The following is a 19,131-nucleotide window of genomic DNA, read 5'->3' on the forward strand; positions in this document are numbered from 1 at the left end:
GTCAACCTGACTTCAGCTCTCCCCCCACCCATGCCCCCTCCCTGCCCTATTTTGAAGCAAATCCCTGGCTCCTTTGCTGAGCTTCCTGTCACCCAGTGACACTATACCCGTCTTTCGGTTTCGTGTAAACCACTAAGAGTCCCACCCAAGGCTCCCCCATCATGCCCGCGCCACACACCCGGGCCCCGGTGTTCCCAGGGGGCACACTCAGGTATACCCATGGGAGCCCACCTGGTCCCGTCCCCCAAACCCAGTCCGAGCACACGCAACCCCCGCACAGGGTAGACCCAGACATGCTGGGTCTTTGATGCCCACCTTCCCTTCATTCGATATCCATTTCCAGCACCACCGTGCTGGGTCCTTCCAGAGGCCTCCCATTTTTCACTACGACCTCTATCATTAAATCATCAAGGACACCCCACAGGCGATGAAAATGCAGGGAAAAGTGCCGAGAGGTGGTGCTGTAGCAGCCATAGTCAATACGCAGCACTGACTTACAGACCCATCTGTATCTCTGACTACATCCTCTTGAGGGTAGCTGGCTGGGTACCACGTTTCCGAGGCTCAGCCTAGCGTCCCATACATGGTAGGTTCTTAATAAATGAAGAGATGCGTGAACGGGGTGGAGGAGGGCACGAGTCCTGACTAGGGTCCTGAGAGAAGCTCTTCCCTTCCTGTGTGGTCTTGCGGGAACCCACGCCTTCCCTGGCCTCCTATCGCCTCTGTTCCATGAAAGGTTTGGAGTGGATGGTCCGCTTTAACATTTAATGATTTTTCGTCTCTTCATTTCTCTTAGGGAACTTCTTGTAGGTCACATGCATTTTTCTATTTGATTATATGCAGCTTCACATTATTCCTTAATCGTTCCATATGTGAATCTCCCGAATAAGATTTTAAACAACTTGGCCATCTCATCTACGGTGTTACCATGCCATCTGATATGGTGTCTTTCATAACCCTGGGCGTAGTGTCAGCATGTGGTAAACCCTCAAGAACGTTCTAATGATGTTGTGATAAAATCCTAATTACTACTGTAATCCATGGAGCAAACATATTGTGTACTTACTGGTGCATCAGATACCCTGGTAATTGATTTCTAAGTATAATATCCCTCTTGAAGGGGCACTAAGATTGCCTTCATTCTATACGTGAGGAAACTGCGGCAGAAAAAAGTAAGTGACTTGACCAAAGTCACACAGCCTGTTTGAGTCCAGAGCCTGGGTTTTGAACCAATATGCTCTAAGGCTGAGATATGAGATAAATACCTGCCTTGGGGAAAGGGAGAGCATTAATTAAAGAAGGTTTAAGATGTTTGTTAGATGCTTGATGCAAACTATTATATAGAGGATGGATAAACAAACCACAAGGTCCTACTGTATAGCCCAGGGAACTATATTCAATAACCTGTGATGAGCCATAATGGAAAAGAAGGTGAAAAAGAACGTATATACATGTATAACTGAGTCACTTTGCTGTGAAGCAGAAATGAACACAACATTGTAAATCAATTATACTTCAATAAGATAAATTTTTAAAAAAGATGTCAGATGCTTGAATGAATATGTTGAGATGATGAGGTGAGAAGCAGCCTGGAGGGAGGAGTGAACAGCAAGACCTACGCTGGAGTCCTGCTCTATCCTAAGACCTGGGTGACTTCAAACGGACCCTGTTATCTCTGTGCCTTGTTTCCATTATCTACAGAACGGGGATAATAATAATATCAGCCCTGCCAGCTCACGGGGATGGTGAGGGGTGCAAACGACGTAATAGATGTGCAAACGCTTGGCAGACAGTGAGGGGCTGCAGAACCGTGGTCCCGGCTATGTGCACAGGTCCTGCCATCTGGAAATCTCCTTGAGAGAAGCAGGGCTCTCATTAGCATAATCGTCAGCACCGGTTAGGCATTTCACTCTGAAGGACACGGAAAGGTGGTTTCTCCCCCTCTCTCTCCCACATTCAGCGTGCAAGAAGACAGACTTTTTATCCATTAACCCAGGTGACTGCAGGCCAGGACTGTACCCCCGGCCGCAGGTGACCTGCGTGGGTTTGCATTTCACAGCGGGTCCTGAAAGGCTTCCTGGGCGGGGGCTAGAGGCTCAGCCTCCACGGGCCGGTTTATGAGTTCCAGGAGTTAATAAACAAGGAGCTCAGTATCCTCTGACTTTTGGAGACTCAGAGGTATTTAAACAGATCCAGCACAAGGAGCTAAGGAAATGAGGGTTTAGGATGCAAAGCAGCTCTGAAGCAGAGCACTGCTGCCCGTCCAGGGGATATGCTGGCAGGGCCCAGGGCAAGGCTGCCCGGAAACACGGTGGAGCTCTGACCTGCATCCCGGGCGGACACACTCATCCCTGGGCATGGAGGTCGGAGCTCGAGGTTTAGAGAATCCTCAGTCCGGGCCCTGGGACTCCCACGTATTGGGTTGGCCAAAAAGTTCGTTCAGTTTTAAGCAAAAATAAGACACATCTTTCATTTTCACCAAGAACTTTATTGAACGATGTATTCATTAACAGAACGAACTTTTTGGCCAACCCAATACTTGGAATGGCCATTTACTTGGAATGGCCATTTAACTTCTAGAACCCCAGTGCTCTCCGGATAAGATCAGGTAACCAACACCAATCCCAATGACTATTTAGATACACACAATGAGAACATATAAGAATGGGATTTCTGAGAGCTGAAGTGATAGACTCATGTAAAGCTGTTGGAATCAATATCAATAAAAATTATAACCTCATCAATGACAAGGATGAAAAGGAGCTAATAACCTAGTGGTCAGTTCAACCTGCTCTTCCATTAGTATAACATGAGGTCCTGCCCTGCCTTTTCTAGGTCAATTTGGGGCCAGGAAAGATAAAGATCAACCTCCCAGTGTGTCTCCAAGACAACCTGGGTGGCTCTGAGACGGGTCTCCCTTTCCTCTTTCTGGTTCCTGTCTGCCGTGTAGGTCAGCACTGCTCAATCTTGGCTGCAGGTTTAAGAGTAACGGGGAGAGCTTGAAACAATTCCCAATGCCCAGCTGTCACTCCTAGAGATTCTGAATCAGTTGGCTGTGTCTGGGACCTTGGCATCAGTATTTTAAAACATTTTTTATTTTTACTTCTGTTGTATTTTTTCAGATATATATATATATTATTTTCCCTGTATTATACAGTAAATCCTTGTTGCTATTTTAGTGGTGCTATTTACATAGTGGTGTGTATCTGTTAATCCCATACTCCTAATTTATCCCTTCCCCCACCCCTTTCCCCTTTGGTGACCATAAGTTTGTTTTCTATGTCTGAATCTGTTTCTGTTTTGTAAATAGATTCATTTGTATTACTTTTTAGATTCTACATATAAGTGGTATCATATAATATTTGTCTTTCTTTGACTGATTTACCTCACTTAGCTTGATAATCTCTAGGTCCACCCATGTTCCTTCAAATGACATTATTTCGTTCTTTTTTATGGCTGAGTAATATTCCATTGTATGTATGTACCACATCTTCTTCATCCATTCATCTGTTGATGGACCCCTGGGGTGCTTCCCTGTCTTGGCTACTATAGCTAGTGCTGCTATGAACATTGGGGTGCATGTATCTTCTCAAATTAGCATTTTTGTCTTTACTGGATATATGCCCGGGAGTGGGTTGCCGGATCATATGGTAACTTTATTTTTAGTTTTTTAAGGAATCTCCATCCCGTTTTCCACAGTGGCTGCATCAATTTGCATTCCCACCAACCGTATAGGAGGGTTCCCTTTCCTCCACACCCTCTCCAGCATTTATGATTTGTAGGCTTTTTGATGACGGCCATTCAGACTGCTGTGAGGTGATACCTCATTGTAGTTTTGATTTGCATTTCTCTAATGATTAGTGGTGTTGAGATCTTTTCATGTGTACATTTCAGTAGCATTAAATAATTCACGTTGCACAGCCATCACCATCAGTACTCTTCCATCTTTCCAAACTGAAACGCTGGGCCCATTGAACAATAACTCCCCATTCTTCCCTCCTTCCAGCCCCTGGCAACCATCATTCTACTTTTCTGGTCTCTGTGAATCTGTCCATTTACGGTCCCTCCGATGAGTGGAGTCATACAATATTTTCCTAGGGCATCAGTAATTTTAAAAAGCTCTCCCGCTCATTCTCCGTGCAGTTAGGAATAGAGGATAGTGCCAAGCAGGGGTTATGTATGAATTCATCTTTGGGAGGAGAGGACAGTGCAGGGATGTGGATGGAGATGATAGTAGAAAAACTGCAGGGACAGAGAAAAATAATGAAAAAAATTCACATCTCCACCCATACGACATTTAGGCAAGTTATTGCTTTCATGAAAAGCCAGCTAGAAGGGAAAGGCTGTGTTTGTCAGGGAGACTATCTGAAGTAAGGGATTTTGAATCCTACACCCTGGGTTTGAATCCTTGTTCTGCTGTTGAATAGCTGTGTGCCCTTCAGGGAGCCATTTAATAGTCCTGAACCTCACTTTCTATGTCTGAAAAATGGGGCTAATTCAATCTACCTCTCGGGGATGTTGCCGGGCTTAAAAGCAGAGGCAAAGCACGTGAAAGTGTCTGAGGCATTGCAGAATCCTATACATATGACAGTGGCGGCTGCATTGAAAATGGGTAGCAGTTGCTTCCACTCTAATTTATTTTCTTAGGTGCATTAGCCTTGGTATCCGGTAGAGAGAGCATAATTGTTCTAGCCCGGTCCAATCTGTGACCATAGAATATTTAATTTTGGAAAAAGCTTAAAAACTGCTACAAATTAATTTTTAAAATCTAGCCTTACTTCTTGGGCACCAATAACCCTTAGAGAGTGCAATTGTTTTCAAGAGACAAGCTGGGAGGATGATTATGCCATTTTAAAGTAAAAAGACATACTCATTTGATAAGCACATTGAAGAAGCATTCATAGAAGCATTTACCTCTTCAACTTCTTTCTTTTGTGCTTGATGCCAGCACCTGTCCTGTGTGAAATAAACACGTACACTCATGCACACACACACACACACACACTCACACACACACACACACAGAGCTCTGGTCCTCTTGTTGGACTCTGGGTTTGTCTGGGGCTGTGTGTGTGCCTTATTCAAACAAGACGGAGCTAAGGTTGCATGACGTCTTCTCTTTATTTTTCCATTTAATATTTTAAGAACCCAAGATAGCTATTAGAGAAAAGCAGAAGAGAGAGGTGGGGAGGAGGGTGAAAAGCAGGGAGAGAGGAGCGTGGCCAGCTTTGTCTTGCTAATGTACTTTGTTTTGTGGGCGATGGGCCGTTTAGACAGATCCAGACCACCTCAGGAGGGGGAAGGCGACAGAGCAGCAAGACAGCTCAAGTGGAAAGCTTTACTGGGGACAAAAGCTGCACCTGCAAAGCGCAGACGCAACCGTTTCTGGAGGCCAGGGCCGATGCTGGGAGATAAATACCCAGCACCACCTGACTGAGGGCTTTGCAGTGAGCACTTGCCTGGATACTGCAGTTCATTCATTTCAGAAGAGAGGCAGCTCCTGCAAAAGCCCCAAAGAGCCCAGCGTGGCATTACAAACTCACAAAAGGACCGAGGGAAGGAACAGCAGCGCAGGTAGAGGAGAGGCTGAAAGCTAGGACCCCTGGAGGAGTAATGAATCGTTTATCAGCGCAGTTCAACCCAGAAAAACTTGCTTCTTAACGAAAATCTGTATTTTACGTCCAATATCAGATATTCTCTCATAGGCTCTGCCCCCAGAGTCTCCCTGGTTAATCCTGGTGGTGTTAGCAGGTCCCAGCCTGCAGAACTGGGGGAGCTTTCAGGGATCTCCTGCCTCCCTTCCTCCCTTCTTTCCTTTCCTTCTTCCTTCTCTCCCTCCTTCCTTCCAAGACATGGATCCCTATCTGCAGACGAAACGAAGTTCAGTAAGTGAACCAGATCAGAGCAGAGGGGCCCTGGACGAAAGCAGACCCTCACCTGCAGCAGCCAGGAGCTCGACAGTCAGGAGTGACTCTTACTGGTTTAGTTTGGCCCTTTTATTTGACAGGAAACTGAGGTTCAGGGCATGAAGTGATTTCCCCAAAGTAAACCAGAGGTGCTCCGACCTCAATCTAATATGTTTGACACTGTAATATATTTTGTCTCTTATGGACATTTGCAACATGATGGTAAATGGGTCACCTAATAAAATGTGGCTTGGACTGTATGATGAGTCAATATGACTTCAGATTTTTTATGGCAAAAGCCAATAACTCTGACTTTGAAAGAAAACAGTAGCAGGGACTGGCCCAAGGTGGGGTAAGAGGTGAAGAAAGTCACAGAAAACCAGGAAAGTTTACAAACATATTCATTATGTTGAATTTTTCCTCCACAGAATTGTCTAGTCATCATCTGATTATAAATTGTTAACAGGAAACAGGAAGTCTAATGTGATCGAAGGTGTGAACTTGGTCAAGACACCCAGGCTCACTGGGTCTCTGTTTCCTCCATAACCCAAGACAGTTTTGAACCAAATGTCTCTAAGATTCTTCCCTTAGAAGAGCTTTATGTTTCTCTGAAATATTATGCTGTGCTAACTCCATGCAACCAATACTGAAAACTTCTGCCTTCATTCATTCTATGCAGCAGGTGTGCCTTAAAGAAAAAGTATTGAAGGAGAGAGAGCCAAGGAAGAGAGTGCCCCTCATACTCCTACTCATCCTTCAAGGCCCTACTCAAAATGCCCCTCCTCCATGGAATTTTTCTTCTGCCTCAGGCAGAATTTTTTCACTACCATTTTTTCTCCCTTAAACCAGGTACCATGAATCATTCACTTGTTTAAATGCCTGGAATCTAACAGTGTCTGGAGCAGGAAATCTCCACAACGTTGTTTCATGAATAAAGATGCTGAGAAATGTATTGTAATGTTTGCTAAAACCCTCACTGGCGAAAACCATTGGCTGAGACCATTTTCTTTCTCTTTCAACCAAAGCAAAGCAACTAGACCAAATCTCCAAATCACCACTTTAAAAATGAATTGATATCGCTTAAATTTCTTACCAACACCCCCCTGAAAATATGACATTGCAAGAATCCTTGAAATCTTCATTTTGTTTCCTTCAACAAAGAAACCCCCCGCCTTTTGGTTTTGAAAGTGAGCAGCATCCGTTTCCTTCCAAGAGCAACACGCTTTCGTTCATGGAGTAACAACCTCAAGTCGCATCTTTATGGAATTATCACAAGATATTTTACAACCTTGTCATGTTTTTGCAATGAGCAGCGTAAGGGGGATCAGCTTAGGCTTCTAGAAAAGCTGAGTGGACAAGAGAGTTGGGACACACACCTGAGGTTCCCCCACCGCAGTCTTACCATCGTGGACTGTGCTGGGCTGGTAATGAGGACAATTCTACATGTGAGAGAACAGACTCACCTTCTTTGACATTCAGTCGTGAGGACGGGTCCGTGTGGGAGGTTGTGTTATAGGCCAACAGTGAACCTGAAAGGCGAAGCAAAAGCATCAGGTTATAACCAAGACACTCTTCCGAGATCAAGACTAGGAGATGGGATGAGAAGTGAGTGGGGAGGGCAGGAGACAGGGAGAAGGATGGAAGGATAGATGACTGAGTCCTTGAGAGAAAGAAAGAGTTAATGTCACCCATTTGGGGGGCCAATCACGCAGGACTGTAATAGCTTCCTGGAGTTAGGGTCTGAGGAAGGTAGGACAGAATGCTCGTGGGCAGGACACACACAAGCCCTCCCAGCAGCCACGTTTAACGTTCTAGAGTTCTTGGGGTCCACACTATGTCACAGCAGGAACACAGGGCTGGGGACCATGTCCTGGTCCTTCGACCGACTTCCCGTGTGACCGTGATTGAGGGACTTTACGTGTCTGGATCTTGATTTCTTCGCCTTGAACTACAAGAGGGGGTGGCAAACTTTTTATACAGACCAGATAGTAATATTTTAGTCTCTGCGGGCTGACTATGGCCTCTGTCGCACATTCCTCTTTGTTTTTGTTTTGTCTTGTCCGTGGGCCAGCACTGGCCAGATTGGACTGTAGCTTGTATTGCCACGCCCTGGAGGAGAAGCCCGGCCACTTTCTTCCCACTGTGATGTCCTTCGGGTTTACAGGTGGGCAAGGTGCTTGGATCATCACGCTTGGTGAAGGGGGTGCTAGGAGCTGGGAAAGGGGCGGGGCTGGCAGCGCTCCCTGGAGTAACTTTTGTGTCCCTTTATGCATAGCTAAGAGAACACAGCTCAACGTGAGGCATAAGCCGCTGAATTTTCTATTATCACAGGTGCTGATATACAATCTTTTAGAATTAAATGTCCATGCAGAGCTACTTTTAGCAAGCACTAAAAGTAGTTCTAGTCTGGGCATTTTCTAGTAGATTTAGTCTGGGCATTTTCTTTTTTTTATTGTTGTTGCATGTAAAAAAATTCTCCCTTCTTTCCTAAAACTAGACGTGTGCCTTTGTTTCCGGCAAATCCAAGAGCCTTATTTTGGAAAACGTAGGCATTTTTGTCGTCCTCCTTGAGGCTCTCCCGTGGAAACTCTGAAGCACCATCAAGAGGGCTGGGATCTGCTTTTATACGCTTTTGACATGGGTGCTGGAAGCTAAAAAATCCTTCTAAACCATCCTTTGCCTGCTCCCTGGGACCGAGTGGACGGACTCGGGTGCCAGGGCTTGGAACAGGGAATGGGCTGTCAGACACTCCTATTTTTAGTCTCAAGTCCCGGAAGGGACACGGGAGTGGAGCGGCTGCCTCACCCAGCTGTGGGCGTTTGGTTGTGTGCCTCAGAGAAGCTGTGCGCCCTTCCAGGCCAGATGACGAAGAGAGAATTTTGGAAGCGTCATCCAACTGCCTAGAACCTCTGACTTTGGGCTTGAGCAACTATTCCTTTCAGCTCTGCAACAGTTCCAGACAAAAAAAGCAGAGGGGTGGTGACGGTACTGAGAGAACTCTTTGCCAAAGTGTGGCTGTGTGGAGACACCTTTAGAAAGGAGGCAGTCACGCGCTTGGAATAGCCGAGAATCAGATGCGTTTGGTTCTTCCATTCTCAAAAATATCAAGGACGAAGTGATTTCTTGCACTTCGTTTAATATACGTTTTTATGCACATGAGAGTTTAGAATTAGACCTGCTTCTTACCACTTACTAGCTTGGTGACCTCCATCAAGTTACCCAATCTCTCTAAGCCATAGGGTCCTCCTATATAAAACAGGCTAATAATAACACCTACCCGATAAGGTTCTTACGAGGAGCCAATAAAATAATACGCACAACTGCTCGGAACAGACCTTGGCTCAGAATGAACGTTCAATACACGCTAGGTATTATCAAGACTACTTTTGTATCTTTTCTCCCACAGACACAACGATGACACACAATAAACTCTTTATAAAAGAGCTTGGTGGGCATTTGCCTTGTTCTCTGGAATTAGAGTTATGAATGGGTCCTGCTGCAGTAAGAAATAATCCTCCATGACTGGAAGGAGGTTAAGAAATGGAAACAAGTGTTCCAAGGGAAGAGAAAACAGTCTCTGGAGTAAGACCAAGAATGTCTGCCTCTCTGTCCCTGACATTCTCGGCCTCAGGCGGAAACCTCGCGGCTGGAGCAAATAAAGAAAAATGATGGTCTCGGAGGACCGAACTGCCTGAGTCATTAGTGCAGATGTAGCTGAGAGCACGAAGCTTAGATAAACCGCACTTATTAAATTTCCCCCTCGGTGAAAGTTCTTCCTTGGGCACACGTGAATTCCAGAGGAAACTCCCAGAAAGCCAAGAGGAAGGGTCGTTTGACCTCTGCAAAGCTTGCATGAAATACATATTTCATGGTAACCTAGGAGAAGGATTTTGCCCTGAAGACTGTTCTTGGTTCAAATTTCACTCCTAGAAGGAGAGGCTGCCTTCCCTGTGGAGGGGCTGATTTGGGGTGTCTGACCTCCTTCCCAAGGGACCAACTTTCCCTTCTCTCCTCCCATTTTTTACTTAACCAGTTCCTCAGGCTACAGAGAGTGGCAAGGCACACTTTTCCTTAAAGGAATTTGTTCAGATGCAAGAAGGTCCTCCCTGGAGCCTGACCTCTCACTCTGTGGCTTTGGATATCTCTCCCTCTTTGAGTCACCCTCTGCGCGGGGCGAACACCACCTTGTCAGAGGAAACAGGCTGTGATGCTAGGAGGGAAGCCAACACTCTCGGGATGCTTGTCGTCGTGCGCCGGATGCTTTCTGTCTATTCTCTCACTTAATTCTCACACAGATGATGAAATCGACATTCAGAGAAGTCAAGTAATTTGCCCAGGATCACGTAGCCAGAAAGCCCAGGAGGCAGGATGCCCATTCTGGTCTATCTACAAAATCTGTTCTCCGCCCAGCAGACCCTGCAGCCTCCAGGCTAAATCGAAGAAACAGACAACACTCACCTATGGTGTTGGAATCAAGACAGTGGCTGCCTTTGGGGAGGAAGTGGGGGTGATGGAGCGGGGCACACGGGGGCTTCTAGTCTCCCCCTTGACCTGGAGGGACTCATATGAGTGAGTGCATTCGCTTTGTGATAATTCCTTGACATGTGCATTTATGGTTTTTGCACTTCTCTCTCTGTGATACTTTAATTAAAACGTTTGTTGCCTTATCTGTTTACGTATTTACATACACATGAGGGCTTCTATGTGTATCTATGTATTTGGGGCCCCACAAAGCACGGAGCAGCTGCTGCTGAGAACGGAATAGGCTCCCCAGTGTGAAAGCAAAAGGACAAAATAATTTCCCATTGTCGCGTCCATCCGTCACTGGTACAGTATTTGGGATCTGAGAGAGGATGGAAATGAACAGAGTGAAGCTTGCAGGTGTGGGCGGAGCCCAACAATCGGGCTTTCTCCAGCTCCACATTCCCACGAGCGGACCTGGCCTTCCTCTGGGGCACCTGCAGACGAGACAACGGCCGTCTGAGCGCCAAAGCCTTTGTCTCCTGCCTTGCAGACACCTTGCCAGCCCCACTGCCAGCCTCTTGAAGCCGGGCTTCCTTTTTTCTGCACTGCCATCAATGGCTCTGGCTGGAGGGTGCAGGCGGGCAGGGAGGAGGAAGGAGGCTCTGTGTTCTTTTTTTTTAAGTTTTTAACATCTTTATTGGGGTATAATTGTTTTATAATGGCGTGTTAGTTTCTGCTTTATAACAAAGTGAATCCGTTATACGTATACATATGTTCCCATATCTCTTCCCTCCTGAGGCTCTGTGTCCTGAACAACAGGCCTGGCTGACGACTGAGTCCCAGGAAATCTGGCCTTTTGTTCTCCTTCACCGGGCAGACCCGGCCTGGAAGGGATAATACTTCACTGGCTTAATTGCCTAGAGCCATCACCTTTGCCGGAACATCTGAGGCGGCCGGTGGGGACACCACAAAACGCAAAATGTGTTTTCCATTATGTTTAAATTAAAAATGGGAATCAAGATAGATACCTTTGCTGTGGTCTCCCTGTCACCCCATATATTTCATTTCTCTAGCGCTGCCACTATTTCCAAACGCATTTTCTTAGCATTTTTCACGGGTCAGACGCAGACAGACAGACGGAACACAACTTTCTGTAAAATGAACAAAGGCTCTTTCCTTCTGTCTCTGGCCACCCCACCCAGGACCTTTTGCGCTCCCAGAAACCCCAAACTCCCCCCAGCGGCCCTGGGTCTGAACTGCCGTTTGGGGACAGCTCCCACTTCCTTTGAGGTCCGTCCCAATCTTGCCTTGTGACACCCAATCTCATTTCCCGCAGCCCGAGACTGTAAATACGGCCTCTGCCTGCATGAGATACTGAAGGCGCCGCGCGGAAGAGAGACGGGCAGAGTTGGGGTGCAGATAGGTTTGGCTTAATCGGCCTCATTCCAGGAGGCCACAGGGAAGTTTTCGGAAAGCATTTATCTCTGGGTACAAAAGAAAACAGAAAATGCTGTGGGGAAAGCGGCCTGGCCCTCCACACGGGAGCCCCGGGGGCGTGAGGCTAATTCCACAGCAGGGGAGGGAAAGACCGGGTGGCCCAGGTGAGCGGGCGCTGTCTGTGCAGCCTGGCCTCTGCTCTCAGAGCGTGAGGCTGTGGGCATAGCTGCACCCCGGGCCTTAGGAGGCCTGGGTCTCGGACACCAGGCTGCTCTCCAGGGGCTGGGCACGTCTGAACCAATTTCCGAAGCACTCCAGGCCTCATTTGCTTGGGCTTTAAAATGGGGATCTATAATTAGTTGTCCATGGTGTCCACAAGGGGGCACCCTGTCTGTCCCGTAAAGTGAATGACACCTGGGCAGATGCAGCCTGAGCCCGGGTGTCCCCAGGAGACTCCGGAATGATCCCAAGAACTGTGGGCATCTCCCCAGACCCGGCCCCCACCGTCCTCCTCCCATTTCAAGTGCAGGTGACATTACAGAGGGATGGTATAGGGTACAGTCACTCCGTCTGGGCAAGCTGAAAAGCCAGGGTATGGAGAACAGGAGCCTCCAGGCAGGCCAGGTAAATCCTAGCACGTCAGACAGGGGGGCTCAGGACACTGTTATTTCTTCTCCACCCTGGAAAATACATTTTTAATTTGAAGTTTGGTTTTTAAAATTTGAAAGTATAGCTCCTGTTCTGACAACCCGAATAAATACTCGAGCACCTTTGGTGAAAGTGTAAATTTGGTGTCAGAGCTTCTTAATCCTACCATGTCCTTTTTTCTACTAAAGTCCAGAAAGCTCGGACGCCTCTGGAGAGGCGCAGCTGCCTTGCAGTCTTCTGACCCAGGGCTAAGTTAGAAGGGCTCCAGTTCTCTTCTATCCTCTCTCCTTAGCCCCACTGCACTTCCTCCCTCTGTGCTGAGGAGCTCAGCTCTTTTCCTTTCCACCTCTTGCCAAAGTGGAACTGTTTGAACGCCACCCCCTCCTCCACGAAAGGACATATGACAATGCACGAGGCATTAGTACCCTTCTCCCAGCCTCAACTTAGCTGCCCCAACCTCTCCCCAGAGCCCTGGCCTCCCTGCCTCCACACAAAACATCCGCTGGAAGTAAGTCTGGAAAAACAATACAGTGTTTGAAGGCAAGTCGGTGGGCCTTGCGGGGTTCCCAGCAGTCCTGAGAGCAGACAGCCACCATGCACGTGACCTCCTGCAGGCGTCTCAGTGGATCCCCCCCCAACCAGGGGTCCCAGAGGCTGCAGCTGAAAGGGGACCCCAATTAACAAGAGGCATGAATCAAAAACTGTTTCCATGATAGCAGATCATTTGAAGTCTAGGTTCCTCAAAAGGCCTCTAGAGTAGTACAACATTACGCTGGGGCAAGGTTTTTTGAACCTTAATACAAGTATTTTAATTTTTGCCTTTACAGGCAGACATGGTTTTGCGTCGCTGCTCAGACCCCTTTATATCTTGCTGTTGCACTCAACTTTGTATCATATATGTGCTTTGTTCATCTCCACTCAACTCTGGAAATTTGCTCCGCTAATAAGCTCCTTTCTGGAAACTTCATATTATTATTGCTTTGGGGGCATCTTCCTTAATGTCTACGAATTCTCTTAGGAAGAACGAGGAGAAGAAATCCACCCTTTTTCACCCCCTGCTACATATACCCACAAACCCAACCCTCTGGCGTCCACTTCTTCCCAGCCTGCTTATTCCTTTGCTCTTTCTTATCTGTCCTCCTCCGATAGAAAGCCTCCTCAACAGTTACCCACGACCACCTTATGAAATTCCTTGGCCTTCTGAGCACAGGTTGGTCTTGCATCAGGGTCTGTGGCTTGGGTTCTTCTGTGAGAGGAAGTCCCAGCGGGGACTTCAGTTGTTTATGGACCCGCCAGAAAGCAGGGCCTGAGATCACACGGTCTGAATGGGCTCTCCCCACATCAGTCAGAACGTGCTTGAACATTCCCTCAACAAGGGCATCTGATAACTGGGCCCTTGAAGTGCTCCAAGCTCTCTGTCCACACTGCCGTCCATCTCTTCTCCCACAAAGTGATTCCCGGACCTCCCGCCGTATGACACCAGGAGGGGCAGAAAGGCAGAATCGGTCAGCGTTTTTGCTTTGCTGGTCTCTCCTTCTCATGCCCAGCTTCTGTGTGCCCACTTCCACCTCCTGCCCTGCCCAGCTAGCATTACTGCAGGACTCTGTGCAAAGATCCTTTCTAAAAATATTCTATAAACACTTCAAGAAATACAGATTGTTAGAAAATGCTCACTCTCCAAAGCTCAGAAAAACTGGGTGGAAAACTGCCCCCGTTTTTGAAATTGTCATTTCTTGGGCTGACCTCATGTTGCAGCAAGACTCAGACATGAGGTCATTCCTCTGGTGTTAACATACCCACACAATCACCCACACAATCCCACTGCTTACCAGACGCCTCGGAGGGTGACTGGGGAGCCCAGAGGCACCAGTGGAAACTTCCGAAGGCATTTTCAAATTTTTTCATTTTTACACCCAGGGTGTGTTGCCCCTACCCCACACAGTACACTGTTGCAGGAGACAGAAGATTACAGGAACGGTGAGCTGAAGACCCACCGGACAATGGAACACAGATGAAGAACTAACTAACCCAGAGCCCAGGAGACCCGGGAAAGCGGCCCGTGGGCACTGTCCAAGGATCTCAGCGTTAAAGGGGCTTTAAAATCATCAACCTCCTTCTTTCCGAAGCTGAACTCCTGCAAGATTCCCAGCAGCCACGGACAGCAAACACTGCACCCTGAGGCTGCCAGTGGATCTTTGGGCAGGGCTGACTGTTAGAAGGCCCCCTTGTAGAATGAATCCACAACTGTTTTCCTGTGGCTTCAACTTCCCCATCTTAGGACCATCTTTTCTGGCCACAGAACAGTCCTTCAGTACTTGGGATCACCGATATACCACCTGTATTTCTGGTGAAGAGTTAAGGCTGAGGTTATTAGCCCGTTTATCAAAATTCTGTTCTGATGTGTATGTTTCATATCAGATGAAATTCATATCAAATTGATGGGGCTTGGCAATAGAGAAGCCTAATCCTTTGAACAACCGTGCACTTTCTTTCATAAACTCTCCCTTTCCAAAGCTCTTTGCCTTCTGACTCTGCCAGGAGAAAGCTTCCAACAGATCCCAACCCACCTGTAGCATCTGCTACACTTCCTGTTTAGTTGGGAAGGGTGTGTAGGTAACAGCGGGTAAAGGTGGGTTAGGGGGTGCCAGAGTGACCCCAAGAATAAGAGGAACTTAACGTGTAAATATTTCAAAAACGTAAATCTAGAGTTTACTGTAGGAACTTTAAATCATCGCTCAAGACAATACCAGCCAGGGTGTCCATCTATTTATAGTTTGGGGCAAAGTAGTTTCTGGAAAGTGGTTCTCATGGGAAGAGTGTGACTCGTCTCTGGCAGACCCCACGGGGCTGCAGCTCCCTACTTTTTCTCCATTCCTTGTTTTCTTTCCCCTGTCATGGCAGGACTGGGTAAGTCCCCTCGCAGGGTCTCTGGGAGCCATTGCGACCTTGGCAACTTGACACCCGGATGCGCTGCTCCTATAGCAACCGCCCAGCATAAACCGACAGCCCGGGACCCTGTCTCCTTTCCCTGGGTTGGCTCCGTGGGAACCAGTCTTCATCCTGAGTGGCTGGGGACTTGGGCTGCAGCCTCTGGGGGTGTTTTGCTGCCCAGAAAGGGAAAGGACCAGGCACTTACTTTCCCTGAGGTAGCTGAGGTGTGACAATAGCACTTCCGTGTTGTAGAGGGAGGTGGCTCGGAGGAAATCCTCCTTGTTCAGTTTACACAGTTCCTTGCCGTCCATGTTCTGGAAGAAAGATGTGTCGATCTCCATCAAGCCGTACTCCTTTATCGCCCACTCCAGCCACTGCCTCACGTGCTCCTGCGTCCACAGCGTGGGGTCTGCAGGGGAGATGGGCTGTTAGCAAGGCGGCAGGACGCAGGGTTCCACCCCTCCTCTGTCTCTGCCTCTCTCCTCTGTCTTTTCCTCTCTCCCTCTCTCCCCATCTCCAACTCTCTCCCCTCCCTTCCTCTTCCCCTCCCTTCCCCCTCCTCAATCCCCCCTCCCCCCAGTGAGAAAATGGTTCCCTCCCAGATGGTCCTCCCAGAATGCCCATCCGGCCCCGTCACATCTGGCGCTGCCTGAACCACTTAGCGCTCTGGAAGGGTTCTTAGACGCCTCACTACGCATCTGGACAGGACACTCTCTTTAAAGCCTTTGGAGGGCAACCGAAACCTCTGCCTGAGAAATGGTGGCATCAAAATGAAAACAAGCACAGTTTCCAACACCCACGGCCACCATCTGTATCTTAAGAACATCAGTGAGTTCACGGAAGAACAGTGATCTGTCCGATGGCTGCAGAAAAGAAGATGTACGTGGACACTTGGACTACAGTTCCATGTGTGCAGTTGGAAGACCCAATGGTGTTAGTCTTAATAACTTAACCCCAATCTGGGTTTTCTCCCTTTGGAGACAGCTGTGTTGAAATTTCTTTAAAATCATCCTGACAAAGTTTTTAGGATATCTAAATCCCCAAAGATGGGAAATGGGGAATTCCCTGGTGGTCCAGTGGTTAAGAGTCCGCCTTCCAATGCAGGGGTCACGGGTTCGATCCCTGGTCTTGGAACTAAGATCCCACATGCTGCAGGGCAATGAAGCCCTCGTGCAGCAGTGAAGACCCAGTGCAGCAAAAAAAAAAAAAGATGGGAAATGGTGTTGGAGGGAGAAAACATTTCAGCTCTCAAGTGAACATACATAATGTAAGGACTGAGGTTGTAAGGTCTCCACTTGGGACCCTCAGACTCCTCCCCAGCCAGGTGTGTGTATATGGGGAGCATGTGTACTTTGAGTGCCGGTGATGAGTTCTAGCAGGTTCCACGCTAGGTAGAGCCCTTATATCTTATCACATATCACCATGTCTTTCCTTGGCCCCCAGTTATTAGAGAGTCCGATATGCAGTTAAATATGCTTATCACAGAAGAAAGCTACATGGGTCTTGCACTCATGGACGATAATCCACACGAAACACTAGGGCAGGAAAGCACGGAATTAAGCAGCAGATTTTTCTTGTGGCAGTTCGAGAACTCGTGGGCAGAAGGGGTCACTGTGGATTTGGAGTCATGGAAGGCTTCCTGGAGGAGGGGAGATTTGATGGTCCCCAACTTCTACTGGGCCTGTTTTATTGGACTGCTCATTTGGTAGGAATATCTGTGCTACCTCTCATTCTAAGGGTCTGTGAAGGCTCCTGGCAAAAATGGGAGCAGGTCTGAATGATTAGGAGGGGTTGTGGGGAAAGAAACAAGGTTCATACCAACCACCCAGAGCCCGGTAACTCATAACACTCCAGATTCTGAATGCCTCCTAGGTGCCCGCTGCTCCACGTGTGCTAATTTTCACTCATCAAGAAAAGCCTGCAAGGTGGCTTTTCTCTTCGTTTTGCAGTTGGGAAGTGGCGTCTTGAAAGCTTAAGTCCCCAGCTCAACCTTCAGTCCCAGTCTGAGCTGGAATTCCAGTCAAAATCCTCCCAGGACTGCACTTAGTTGAGGGTCCCCCACCCCAAGGCTCCTCTCCTCTCCCCTCTCACCATCCTGCCTTAGCTCCCCCGGGAGGTGCTCTGCCATCACCCCAAAAAGCGGAGCTACTCGGGGCTTCATTGTACAAGTCTGTATCTCTCTCTCTCTCTGTCTCTCAGATAAATTTCTTGCTTTGTCTTACTCTTTTGCTCTCCAGGAACAATCAGGCACGGACCATTGGTAAATGGAAATAATTTTGCACCATTTCAGAATTCTAAAGAAAAGTGTCCTGGGGGAACTTGGATTACGTAGCATATATTTTTTTTTCATCAGCTTTGCCTCTGCCTCTCCGAATTCCTCACTTTGAGTATCCAAGGCCTCAAATACAATTTTACACTGTAGATTTTATTTATTTTCTTATTTCCTCCCTTGCTTTGGGCTCCGTCACAATATTCTTTCCCTTCCTTTTACAGCACACTGAATTATAAATTTTCCGCTGTGGAGCATGCTAAACTCTTCCAAATATATTTCCTGGATGATTGAGTCCTAGTTTCTTCCCATCGGAACTTGGAACTGGTGGTGAACTAGGAACCTCGTTTATACTCGTCTTAAAATCCCACCATAAATTCAGTTGGTTGTTCCACTGATGCTTTATTGCCTTGATGTGTGGACTTGCCCAAATGAGACTTTCTGTTATGTCCAGGAGGCTGACCAACATGTGTGAGGATAATGCTTCAAGACCCAGCCAGAGGTGAAACAATGAAGTGAATTCCTAGGTAGGGAATTCATGACACCAAGTGCTTTGGAAACCCTTTGATAGGAATTTATGCTATTTTAATTATTACTGCTGGGGTTACTCTGGCCCCCTACGACTGCCATCCTGATACTCCTTTTGAAAGTATTTCAACACCACTTCAGAGTTGAAGGGTCAACCAAACAGTCTGGTCATTTCCCCCCCACCCCTTCCCTACCCCCGCCCAAAAGTGACTATGGAAATGAAATGGTGTCAACATTTGGTTCAGAGACAACCTCTGGCCTCTTAACTCTTCTGTCCTCAAGATCTCCTCCTCATGCTGGTCACTGTTTAGAGGAGCAGTGTGGAAGTGGGAGGGTGGGGTTTGATTCCAAGTCAGCAAAGGCCTGGAGAGGTTCGGCTCCGATGGGGGGAGTCCAGAAGTTTCCCTCCAGGCCAGCTTTAGCTCAGCATCATTTCTGCCTTCTTTCCATAATAAAGGAGGAGGCACCATTTTCTTGCCTCTCGCAAATGCACCTGAGCTACACACGCCTAGCTGGTGTTCCCGGGGAGGGGAGATTGGACGTTACAAGATAGAAGTAGCATGACAGGGATGAGGCCGTCTGCACTGCGCCTGGCACCGAGAGGCACTCAGTATACGGAGCTATTCTTCCCCTTCCTCTGTGAGGTCACGCGCTTGTGGAGAAAGGAAATAAACATGCTTTCTGAGCGGTTTGCAAGTCCTGCCGGGCACAGAAAAGTTCCCGCTGGTCCCCCTCTCTCCTGCCTCACCTGTTCCCACACCTCCTGCGCCTGCCAACTTGAGTTTGGCCCAGAATACAAGCGTGTGGCTGTGTTCCTAGGAGACGGTGACACACAGCTTCCCACGGAAAAGAAATATACAGAAAGCCTAGGACGGAGCGGCCAGTTACAAAACCACACCTTCTAGACCAAGCCGCGGATTCCTTTGGATTACCTCAAAGAGACGTCTA

The 19,131-nt window shown here is 47.8% G+C and overlaps 1 protein-coding gene across 3 annotated transcripts in view; it reads right to left on the minus strand.

The window, feature by feature from the left end:
• FLI1 (Fli-1 proto-oncogene, ETS transcription factor) overlaps positions 1–19,131 on the minus strand; it is a 115,418-nt gene that overhangs the window by 22,512 nt on the left and 73,775 nt on the right. For all 3 annotated transcript variants that reach the window (XM_032639990.1, XM_032639989.1, XM_032639991.1), the window contains exons 4-5: positions 15,592–15,795; positions 7,370–7,435 (exon numbers count right to left, since the gene is read on the minus strand). In XM_032639990.1, the coding sequence (XP_032495881.1) occupies positions 7,370–7,435; positions 15,592–15,795 (270 nt within the window). The remainder of the gene's footprint in view (positions 1–7,369; positions 7,436–15,591; positions 15,796–19,131) is intronic.

The sequence above is a fragment of the Phocoena sinus genome, chromosome 8, assembly GCF_008692025.1.
Source record: "Phocoena sinus isolate mPhoSin1 chromosome 8, mPhoSin1.pri, whole genome shotgun sequence".
Classification (NCBI taxonomy): Eukaryota; Metazoa; Chordata; class Mammalia; order Artiodactyla; family Phocoenidae; genus Phocoena; species Phocoena sinus.